Raw genomic sequence first — 12,449 nt, 5'->3', positions numbered from 1 at the left:
TTATGTTATTTCATGTTTAGATCAGTACATATGTTATTGCATGTTTAATTTAGACTACATTATGAAGCTTATTAGTTGAATAGTTGCGAAAGCAGAATGTAACAGGTATCAACTTTCAGTCTAATGTTCTCCCAGAGCTTGTCCGTAGCTGATTGGACAACAGATCGCTGCTGTGTGACTTCCAATAATTGTCCGTAGCTGATTGGACGACAGATCGCTGCTGTGTACTTTTAAAACTAGGTTAAACTAGGCTTTGTGTTCTTGGCTCCCCGCTCCGACGAGAGATGCGCTCCTTTTGTTTTACGAGAATAAAGTACAGTAAAGTCTCGTTATATCGATATCGGTTATATCGATAGTACCGCTTATTACGATACTATTTCTATGAACGCAAGGAGAAAATTACATGCGCGCAGGATCGGATATAACGATAGTCCGGTTATATCAATATTTTTTCCGACTCCCGAGAATATCGATATAACGAGACTTTACTGTAGTTTTTTCTCTTCACCATCCATCGTCTCCGCTGGTATTTCATCACAAAACTTCGTTGAACTCCGAACCAGATGAGAAACAGGAATTAGAACCGAACAGTGTTTCTGTGATGTCTAAGCAACAGTCTCTCTAGGCAATAGAAGAGGTTGAAAAACAGCTCGCGGGTGACAGTGTGAGTGACGGTATTATCATTGAGAACGCACAGCATCTTCACTCGGATATCATCAAGAGGTAACTACATCAACGCCCATCACAAAGGTCAATAAAACGACTTGATTGTCCAGGACAGTTTATTTCATTAATGGCAATACAATAACATTTATTATACATAAAATAAGGTATATTGTGTGTAGTTTTAAGGCTTATTTAGTAGAAAACGATGTTTTATAGGGACCTGGAAACAGATTATTCTCCTTTTTAAAGGTTCCCTATGGGAAATAAATGTGTGGCAGACGAACCTTTCGCCTTACACACTATTTCTGGGAACCAATTAAGTTCGAGACCGCCCATAGGCCGGTTTTTCAGGACAATATTTTCAGGGACCAGGCCTTTCAGGCTGGATAAACACAGGTAACATCTGACTTATGACCGGGTTCTGTTCCAACAAAACAGTCGTAAGTCGAAATCCATTCAAAATGGCCGACGTGACGTTTCCACAACAGGATAGTATACAAGGTCAATCTGTTTTTTTAAGCAATGTTTTCGATTGAATACTATTATATACCAAACTGTTTACATCTGTGTAAGCTCTCAGTCGTACAGGAGTGGTCCATCGATGAAAAGGTTTCTTCAGCCGTCATCTGTACTTTTTTGAAGGTGTCGGACGTTTCGCTTCTTATCCAAGAAACTTCGTCAGCAAACTAAAGTCTTACTGGTAGTTTAGGCCCTATATATATCTGTTATGATAGGTCCCTGCTCTCAGGTTGGGGGGAGCAGAGGACTACTCATTGCAGCTCCACTGATTGTTCCTATTGTTCTGACTAACGACCGGTCTGATTGCCCCACTTCCACTAGTATCACCTCATCAGTATTACTAATCCTATTTTGCCTAAGTAGGCTGTTGTACGAACGATCCAAATTGAACCTCACCCCACCATATCGGTTTAATGAAGGATTTAGCTGTTTTATGAAAATCGCTTCTTTTACTCCCCTTTCAAACCATATATGTTCTTTAGCTATGATTTTAACCTCATTGTCGTCAAATGAGTGGTTGCTAGCTTTTAGGTGCATATGTACTGCCGATTGAGGCCCACTAGTATTATCCCTGCGATGTTGATAAAGTCTTTTTTCAGAATTTGTTTAGTCTCCCCAATGTACTGCGCTTTACAATTTTTATTCTTACAATGTATTAAATAAACTACATTACTTTGTTTTTCATTTGGCAGCCTATCTTTTGGATGCACTAATTTTTGCCTTAACGCGTTTATCGGTTTGAAATAAGTAGTTTGTGTTGCCAAAAGAACTCTTTGTAGTTTTTCAGAAACTCCTGCAATGTAAGGTACTGCTACTCCGCTCCTTTTTGTATCTTGAGAATTTTTTGTTTCATTCCCTATTCTTTCTTTCTGACATTTGTTAAATGACCACTGAGGGTACCCACAGTTTGTGAGTGCTCTCTTGATATGTTTTGACTCCTTTTCTCACCCTTCAACGCTTGTTGGTATTAGTTTAGCCCTATGCTGGAGGGATCCGATAACTCCCAGTTTGTTTTGTAAAGGGTGGTTAGAATCGAAAGGTAAGTATTGGTCAGTGTGCGTAGCCTTCCGAAAGACTTCCGTTTTTAGCGCTCTGTCCTCTTTTATAATTACTTTACAATCCAAAAAGGCTAGTTGGTTCTCTTTAATGTCCTCACGAGTAAATTTAATGTTGATGTCTACCGAGTTGAGGTGATCTGTGAAGGATTGAATTTCTTGTTTTTTAATTATGACCAAAGTATCGTCCGCATATTTAAACCAGTGTATAGGTTTTGTCCCCGGGAAGGATGTGAGGGCCTGTTTCTCCATCTCTTCCATGTACAGATTAGCCACTATGTGTGAAACTGGTGAACCCATAGCACAACCATGAATTTGTTTGTAAAATTTCTCCCTAAATTGAAAATACGTAGTATTAAGGCCGATTTCCAATAATTGGCAGATGTGGTCCGGTTTAAGTTTGGTTCTTTCATGCAGAGAAACGTCCGCCAGCAGTCACAATCGTCCTCACCACTGAGACTGCTGCTGTGGTTGGGATAGATATAAAGAGAGAAGTCACATCGTAAGATGCCAATGTTTCCTCAGGTTCCAATATGCTTTCTTTGATACTCTCTACAAACCTTGTGGTGTTCTCTTGTGGTGTTCTCTACGTGATATTCTGTCTACCCAACCAACAGAGCTAAGATAGTTTTTAGATATTTGGCTACATTGTAAGTCGAGGAGTCAATGCTACAAACAATGGGTCTGAGGGGGAACCCTTCTTATGTATTTTTGGCAGGCCATTGATACATGGCGTGGCCTCTCCCGGGTATAATCTAAAATACATTTCAACATCGCAAGGATAATACTAGTGGGCCTCAATCGGCAGTACATATGCACCTAAAAGCTAGCAACCACTCATTTGACGACAATGAGGTTAAAATTTTAGCGAAAGAACATAGATGGTTTGAAACTGGAGTAAAAGAAGCGATTTTCATAAAACAATTAAATCCTTAATTAAACCGGTTTGGTGGGGTGAGGTTCAATTTGGATCGTTTATACAATAGCCTGCTTAGGCAACATAGGATTAGTAATACTGATGAGGTGATACCGGTCGAAATGGGGCAATCAGGCCAGTCGTTAGTCAGGACGACAGGAACTATCAGTGGAGCAGCTTCAGTGGGTAGTCCTCTGCTCCCCCCAACCTGAGAGCAGGGACCTATCATAGCAGAGTCCGGCACCGCCATGTCTGGACAGTAGGGATATATATATAGGGTCTAAACTACCAGTAAGACTTTAGTTTGCTGATGAAGTTTCATGAATAAGCAACGAAACGTCCGACACCTTCAAAAAAGTACAGACGACGGCTGAAGAAACCTTTTCATCGAAAAACTGTTTACAATTCATTTAGAAATGTAATAACATTTCGTGTCATTTTTATCATTTTTGTATTATCGATTTTTATTACTGTGTCGGCGCACAGGCGTTCTGCTGACCCAAATACACACGGCTTCCCACGCATGCGCGCTGGTGAAAAATCGCCAGAAGAGGTCACCCGACACACACGTTCGGACTCAGGTGGACGCTGAATGAAAAAAACAGTGTACAGTGCTACAGGAGATGTTGCCGATACGGTATCTGCACTGGATAACTACTGTACTGAATGTTGTCACGCAGTAAATTGCTGTGCGAGTGTTTGACATCCTGGTTGGCCAAAATTGTGGTACGCATTGCTGGCTGCTTGCGCATTGCAGTGCTAGGTGTAGATTAAAAGAAAAGGTCTGGGGGTCATGGTCGTAAGTACAGGTGTTGTAAGTCGCGCCGATTGTAAGTCGGATGTTACCTGTACTTTACTTGTGTCTTTTTCGAAAGCAATAGACAATAGTTGACATGAGCAAAAGGAGTGTCCTCGTTCGCCATCCCGCCCTGCCCACAACTGAACCAAATCCATCTCCAACAGTCAGATCGCTGTAGCAGCAAGATATTCCAGCTCATCACTCTCCTCTGGACCATGAAACTCCTCACACGGCCGCCCACCATCTGGTCACCCGCAAGCGCAGAGCAGAACAGGACAGCACATGTTATAATGTACTCATGGATGTCATTTCAGACAATCTTTGTAACCTTACCTGAGGTCTGGGGGGACAGTGACTGCGAAGGAGCTGGAGGGGCAACAATTTCAGAACCACTGGGTTCTGGTCCCACTGCAACCCGAGGGTCACTGTGGGGCCTGGATGAGTGACTTAGTCCCATTTTGTCGTGAAGGTTGTAATGGTCCTCACAAGGTTGTCTGGACTGGGATTTTGTGGGCCCAGTTCCATTTTGGCCCTCTTCACTGGTGTATGGGGAGAAAGATGACAGTTTGGAGTTGAACTGGCTCCCATACTGGGAGAAACCTCGACTCTCATCTGTTTCACACGGACTCTCAAATGAGGGGGGAGCATGGACAGAAGATGTGTGAGGTAAGGAGAAGGAAGACTGATCATCCAGGGAGGATGGGTGAGGTGGGAGAGAGGAGAAGTGAACAGGGTGGGAGGAAGTAGGTAGAGAAGAATGGAAGGTGGTCCTTGTGAATGGTATAGGAGATGGGAAGGAGCCTCTGGGTGGTTGATAGGTGTCCTCTAGGGGTTTCAGTTTGGACAAATGTTGGGTCACAACCTCCATGCTGGCATCTGAAGAGTGCTGATATCCAGGGGAAGCACAATGAGGAGTCGGGACAAGGTCGCGCTTCCTCACCAGGTCACTGATGCACTGAAGTCTGTCAAAAACCTGAAAGAAGATTAAAAGTCATTGTCAATGCTACTTGCATAAAACCCTGATGTGTACAGGTAACATCCGAGGTACAACCGGTTCCGTTCCGGCAAAACGGTCATAAGTGAAACGGTCGTAAGTCGAAATCCATTCAAAATGGCCGACGTGACGTTTACATGACAGCATCGTATACGATGTAAATCTGTTGTTTTTAAGCAACGTTTTCTATTGAATACTGTTATATACCAAACTGTTTACAGTTCATTTATACATTTGATAACTTTTAGTGTCATTTTTATATTTTGTATTATAGATTTTTATCACTGTATAACTGTATGTGTAATATATACCAAATTGTTTACTGTACAGTTTATAAATTTTAGACCTTTTAGTGTTGTTTTTATCATTTTATATTTCATATTATCGATTTTTATTGCTGTTTTATTATTGCGCTGTTAAAAAATGGCTCTCCCTGCTAACGGCCAGAAGAGGTCGCCAACACACACGCTCTGACTCAGGCGGACGCAGAAAGAAAAAAATCAGTGTCCAGTACTACAGGAGAGGTTGCCGAGAAGGTATCTGCACTGTATAACTATTGTATTGAGTGTAGTCACGCGGTAGATTGCTGTGCAAGTGTGTGACATGCTGGCTGGCCAAAATTGTAGTACGCATGGCCGACTGTTTGCGTGTTGTGGTGCCAGGCGTAGAATAAAAAAAACAACAACAAAAAAACAAAAAAAGTGTCTGGCGGTAGTGGTCGTAAGTACGGGTAGCCGTAAGTCACGGCGGTCGTAACTCAGATGTGACCTGTACTTGAAATGCAACAGCCATTCATGAGTCTCCTGAAATTTCCCAGCATAGGAGTGATGGGCTCCCTCTTACGAGTAGCAGTCAAGAGGCCAGCAGCAGCATTCTGGACCATCTGGAGACGCTTCATGGAGGATTGGCAGACTCCAAAGTAAATCCCATTACAGGAATCGAGGCAAGATGTGACAAAAGCATCAATTACTGCTTCAAGGTGCTCATGAGAAAGGAGAAGTTTGATTTTAGCCAGCTGCTGAAAATGAAAGAGCAACTGCAACAATTTGCGGGTCAAGTTTCAAGTCACTGTCCAGTTTCAGACCCAAGTTTGAGACTGTTGACTTCAGATAAGGAGCCAGGGGGGGCCAAGTCGACAGGATGAGATGGACATGGCCACTGGGACCAAACAGGATCAGGTCTGTCTTCTTTTCATTGAATTTCAAGACCTTTTGTGCCATCCAGGTTTTGATTTCATCTAAGCAGGAAAAATAGCCTTAAAGGACAACCAACGTCACTTTTTTTGTTTCCTAACTGACATCAGAGAAAGCATCTACAATACCCAAAACACGCAGTATGATATTTTTATTCAAATGCAAAACACCAATAAAATGACTTAAAGTGTCCAAAATCTGCAAAAAATTGCGCTGCGAATTGGGCAAATTCAGAAAGTCCCGCCCCCAGTTCGTGATGTCACGCCAAGACGTCTCGCATTGCTGGAGAATCAAAACAATGGCTTCATATTCGGAGAATATGCTTTCTTGTTACACATCCAGTTATAAATATGATTCAAATAGTTCTGAAGAGGAAAGCATACATGTTTGCAATCGATTAAATAATTTATTCTGTGCCATTTTGAGGCAACATTGGGGGCAAATGTATCACTAAAAAAGAGGCAGAAAATAGCGACCAAGCTCCGTGTGAGGAATTAATTAGCTCGTTTCCACAGGCTGACAAATTCCTTGCATGGAGCTTGGTCGCCCTCTTTTGGCTCTTTTTGGTGCAACATGACGTTTTCAGACAAACAAGTACAGCAAAATATATTGACGTGATGGAAGGACTGCTACAATGTTTTTCGGTCAGGGGCGTTCCTTCGTTTACGTCACGTACGTACTCGTCCCCAACTCAAAAACAAGACTTCTGGAAAATTCAGTGCGGGTCTTAAAACGTAAAATATAGCTATATGCGGTGGAATCTCTGTAAAATACGCTCAGTAGAAGTCATTTGAAGCAATTTTACAAATTATGGACACAACTTGTCCGGAGACGTCGGTTGTCCTTTAAAGGACAACCGTGGGACATAGATCTGAGAGTCATCTGCATAGCAGTGGAAGGAAATACCATGTTACCTCAGGACAGAACCCAATGGGAGCAAGTATAGTGAGAACAACATGGGCCCTAAAATTGAGCCCTGCGGAAGACCACATGAGGGATAGTACGTAGCTCCGTGATGAACTGGATTACTACTGCTGCTCATTTGTCTCACAGAGAAGACTTTTCAGTATGTCATGCCTTTGAAGACAGTTCGGCTCTGAAGACAGCCACAAACAATTAGCCTCTTAGTCACAGCACCACCTACTAGCGTGCTTAACACACACCTCAAAACGTCTTGATGTTTCTACATTTTACAAATACAGTGATACCTTGGCTTACGAACTTAATTGGTTCCCCGAAAGTGTGTGTAAGGAGAAAACTGTGTATTCCAAACATTAATTTCCCATATGAAACCATTAAAATGAGAAAAATCTTTTCCCAGATCCCCATAAAAAATAATTTTCTACTAAATAAGCCTTAAAATTACACAAAATATACCTTATTTTATGTATAATAAATGTGCTATTGTATTGTAATTAAAGAAATAAACTGTACAGTATAATAAAGTCATTTGATTGACCTTCGTGATGGTAGTTGTCAATGGATGACGAACTTCCAGGTTGCCTCTTGATGTTATCCGAGTGAAGTTGCCATGCTTTCTCGGCGATGATACCCTCACTCACACTGCCCACTGTGAGCTGCTTTTCGTGAATCCAAATTCCACCTCAAGAGCCATCTGTTTAAAATTCCATTCATAGTCTAGTTCAATCAGCTATTTTATTATTTATCACTTTATTTATGCTTTTATTGGTCTGTGTATTGTTCTTTTGATTGTGACGTGTCCTTGAATGTTCAGAAAGGCGCTTGGAAATTAAATGTATTATTATTATTATTATTATTATTATTATTATTATTATTATTATTATTATCAAAACAAGTTTTTCTTTTGTGTCCTCTTCGGCTTAACACTAGCCTGTGGTGGGATCTTTTTCGGTCTCATAATAGCAGAAGTACCGTGGCGCCGTGTGGTTTGGTTCATCCGTCGAAAACTAATTCGTCAACCAAGACGATATGCTCGAGATATTGCACGAGAGCCTATGCCTTTCATCTCCTTTTCCTCTCACTGCCTCATGAAAAACTTTTTGTAATGTTCGGATGTAAGTATCCAACTAAAAAGTGCTGCTTTTGTTCGTTTCCATCAAACTTTTGTTGATGTTTTTTGGAACGTGAAGGGCAGTCGTCACAGCTTTTTGCATGAGTCAAACAACAAACAAACCTCAGTCATGGCGGGCCTCTTCTTCCATTTTTTGTCAAGACACCTGGAGGCCAGTGCTGCCATCTGCTTGCTCCCGGCTAGCTCGTTGGCATCACCTGCTGACGCACAAGCCATGTGAAGAGAGGTTCAGTGAGATCCAAGCACAGCCGGACGGACGGTCAACACTGACCTGAGATCAACCGGTGGTCTAGCTGTCTACTCCACGCTGTCTCAGAATCAGTCTGGCCCTCCTGAACTTCTTGGATGACGTCCTTCTACAAAACCACGGGAAGACTTGTCAGTGTCTATATGCCCATATAGTGATACCTCTGCTGATGAACGCTTTAGCTCACAAACTTTTCGCCTCCCAAACATTAAATTCGTGAGCATATAGTCTCGGCTGACAAACTAGTTTTCGGGAGGACGAACCAAACCACACGTTCGAACAGCGCCACGGTGGCTGGCGGACTAGTTTTCGTCACCCTCTTTCTTTGAGTGCGGACGTGGTTTGTTATCGAGTGTATAAATAAAGATAAATATTATATATATATAAATATTATATATATATATAAATATACTTCAAGACGGGGCGGCCCGGTAGTCGAGTGGTTAGCACACCGGCTTCACAGTGCAGAGTTTGCATGTTCTCCCCGGGACCGCATGGGTTTTCTCCGGGTCCTCCGGTTTCCTCCCACACTCCAAAAACATGCATGGCAGGCAGATTGACAACTCCAAATTGTCCCTTGGTGAGTGTGAGAGTGACTGTTGTACGTCTTTGTGTGCCCTGCGATTGGCTGGCAACCAATTCAGGGTGTCCCCCGCCTCGTGCCCGAAGACAGCTGAGAGTACCCCCCGCGACCCTAATGAGGAATAAGCGGTACGGAAAATGGACGGATGGATGGATGGACTTCAAGACGGCGCCGCGAGAGTGGCTGCCTTTCCAGCTGCTCATGTATTTTGTTTTTCTACTTTCATTCCTTTCATCACTTTGCCGCTGTGAAATGTAAATTTCTCCACTGGGAGACTAATAAAGGCAAATCCAATCCAATAAAAATGAGTTAAAGTGTCCCAAAACTATGACCTCGGAGATGGTGAGTTTCAGAAGGTCCCGCTCCCTTGTTCGTTACGTCACGCCACAACTTTTTGCCTTGCTCTAGAACAGGCATGGGCAAACTACGGCCCGCGGGCTACATACGGCCCGATAGGCTTTTTAATCCGGCCCGCCGAACTTGCCCAAATTATAGTACAAACAGTGTCTAAAACTCATGACAAAAAGTTAGCGAACAACAGGGCAGATAACTGAAAAGTTGCCTGCCCCATTTTTCACAACTTGAAGCACAATGAGACAACTAATACCATTAAAAAACATTGTAACAAAGTATAAAGTTTTTTCTAAAATCAAGAAAAGAATGCACCTACTACAAATGCTACCTTGCTTAATTTACGGTAAATGTGCATGGCTGTAGATTTTGCTGCAGTAGTCGATTGTCATTGCGGTGCACAATGCAACGTTTGCATTGCTTCCTACGAGCCACTAAGCCCCTTTCATAAGTCTCACGTACACTTTACAGTCACGGTTTAATGTAAATTTACGTTTTTTAGCGTCACATATGTTGTTAGCTTCTTTTGAATCTTTCTTCTGGTCTGAGGTTCTGTGCATCTATTTTGGAAAATGACATGCAATTGCACGACTTTATAACGCTTGCGAAAGTCCGGAAGAAAGAAGCAGGCTTCTGATTGGCTGCCGTGCCGAGTATGCAAATTTCAACTGCAGGTAGTCTATGTTTGTGTGCTCGGCGACGGTACATGTGTATTGTTTGCGCGTGAAGGCGAGGGCGTCAGTGAGGAGGTTGTTGAGCGCGCGGTCAGGACAAACCATCTATGATTTGGCGGAATTTAACACAAGTAGGTATTATTGAGCTTGAATATTTCGTTGTGTAATAATATGTTTTGAATGTTGAAAGTGATTCGATTTTTCAATAAATGTTGATTTCTTTAACTTTGCCCCTTCGATGGAAACTTATTAAAAACAGGCGCAATCTTGATAAATCACAGTGCATGTTATTTTAATCTATTTCCATTTCCTCCTCCAAGTATCTGCGAAATAGTCTGTAAATGCCATATCTTGCATATTCATTGAGACAAATTTATTAACTGATCAGGGATATTTTTCACATTTGAAAGACAGTTAATAAATTGGGTTGTAGTGTTCTTACTGTGCTATGAGGTTTGTACATACTACATTTAAAGGACAACCGGCACCATTTTTTGTTTTTGTTTCCCACTGACATCAGAAAAACGTTTTATAGCATCTAAAATACCCAAATCAGGCAGGCTGATATTTTAGTTAAATGAAAAACACCAATAAAAATGACTTAAAATGAATCCGGAAATGGTCAGTTTCAGAAGGTCCCACCCCCCTGTTCGTGACGTCACGCCAAGACGTCTTGCCTGGCTTCAGATTCGGAGAAGATGTTTTCTTGTTACTCATCCAGTTATGAATATGATTCAAATAGTTCTAAAGAGGAAAGCATAAATGTTTGCAATTGATTCAAGGAGTCCTCCCATATCAATTTGAGCCGTCAATGGCAGCAATGTAGTGCCCAGAAAATGCACAAGATGGCGCCCAAGCTCCGTTGGAAATGGGCTGATTTTTCTGCTGGGAATTTGTGTCAGCGAATATCAAATAGTTGTCTTGGTGCAACACACAACCATTCAGCATGGCATTATTTATGTGTTTTCCTTCTAATTTCACCATCAACAGGGATCAACACGAAGTTTTCAGACCAAACAAAGTACCCAAAATGCATTGTAGGTCGCTTTCACGGTCAGGGGCGGTCCAAACGTGACGTCATATGGGGATCGTCATCAACTCGAAAACAAGACTTCATGAATATTCAGCGCAAGTCTTAAAACGTAAACTATAGCTATATGCTGTGGAATCTTGAAGTGATTTTATAAATTATGGACATAACTTGTTCAGAGTATTTCCGGCCCAAACACTCCCTCCAAATGTTCCTGGCCCGGCCCCTCTGTCAAATTTTAGAACCCAATGCGGCCCGCGAGTCAAAAAGTTTGCCCATCCCTGCTCTAGAATCAAAACAATGGCTTCAGATTCGGAGAAGATGCTTTCTTGTTACTCATCCAGTCATGAATATGATTGAAATAGTTCTCAAGAGGAAAGCATAAATGTTTGCAATCGATTAAAGGAGTCCTCCCATATCAATTCGAGCCGTCAATGACATCAATGGAGTGTCCCAGAAAATGGCGCCCAAGCTCTGTTGGAAATGGGCTGATTTGTCTGCTGGGAATTTGTGTCAACCAGTATCAAATCGTAGTCTTGGTGCAACACACAATGATTCACCATCGCGTTATTTATGTGTTTTCCTTCTATGTTCGCCATCAACACGGATTAACACTTAGTTTTCAGACCAAACAAAGTGCCGAAATGCATTGTGTGTCCCTTTCTCTGCCATCGGCGTTCCTGACGTCACGTGACGTCAGGAATCGTCACCAACTCAAAAACAAGACTTCCTGAATATTCAGCGCGAGTCTTAAAACGTAAAATATAGCTATATGTGGTGGAATATTTGTAAAATACGCTCAGTAGAAGTCATTTGAAGTGATTTTACAAATTATGGACACAACTTGGGGCGTCGGTTGTCCTTTAAGGCTGCGTATGTAAATAAAACGACTTTATTATATAGTACAGTTTATTTCTTTAATTACAATACACATGTATTAATAGCACATTTATTATACATAAAATAAGATATATTTTTGTGTAGTTTTAAGGGTTATGTCATAGAGCAGGGGTCGGGAACCTATGGCTCGCGAGCCATATATGGCTCTTTTGATGATTGCATATGGCTCGCCGATAAATATTACATATTATAATACATATTGTCGTTTTTTTTCGCCGTTCATTTCCCGTTGGGGCTGCAGTTGGCGGAAAGCGCAATTTTGATTGGATGACACTGACCTAGAATGGCCGAAAGCGCCATGTTGATTGGATGATAGTGGCCGTCATGTTGAAATAGGTAAACGCCCCTTTAAATGAGCCCAACTTGTGCACTTCAGCGTGAAGGCACCGGAGCATTAGAGGAGAGAAAATGTTCTGATTCTAATTTGCAATGAAACAATACCATCGATGAAACAGTCGAATGTCAGTGA

The 12,449-nt window shown here is 41.9% G+C and overlaps 1 protein-coding gene across 3 annotated transcripts in view; it reads right to left on the bottom strand.

Moving 5' to 3' along the window:
• Nucleotides 1-3,471: 3,471 nt before the first annotated feature.
• The window catches only part of irak1 (interleukin-1 receptor-associated kinase 1), a 38,450-nt gene continuing 29,472 nt past the window's right edge, over nucleotides 3,472-12,449 (bottom strand). For 2 of the 3 annotated variants that reach the window (XM_089004682.1, XM_089004669.1), the window contains exons 11-14: nucleotides 8,467-8,551; nucleotides 8,298-8,395; nucleotides 4,289-4,928; nucleotides 3,472-4,199 (exon numbers count right to left, since the gene is read on the bottom strand). In XM_089004682.1, the coding sequence (XP_088860808.1) occupies nucleotides 4,120-4,199; nucleotides 4,289-4,928; nucleotides 8,298-8,395; nucleotides 8,467-8,551 (903 nt within the window). In that variant the 3' untranslated portion in view covers nucleotides 3,472-4,119. The remainder of the gene's footprint in view (nucleotides 4,200-4,288; nucleotides 4,929-8,297; nucleotides 8,396-8,466; nucleotides 8,552-12,449) is intronic. The other variant, XM_089004674.1, reaches the window with a different exon arrangement.

Source organism: Hippocampus bargibanti, linkage group LG01 (genome assembly GCF_051943395.1).
Source record: "Hippocampus bargibanti isolate YZ-2025 linkage group LG01, ASM5194339v1, whole genome shotgun sequence".
In the NCBI taxonomy this organism is placed as follows: domain Eukaryota; kingdom Metazoa; phylum Chordata; class Actinopteri; order Syngnathiformes; family Syngnathidae; genus Hippocampus; species Hippocampus bargibanti.
The sequence above is the reverse complement of the archived record's forward strand: the minus strand, read 5'-3'. Positions and strand labels throughout refer to the sequence as shown.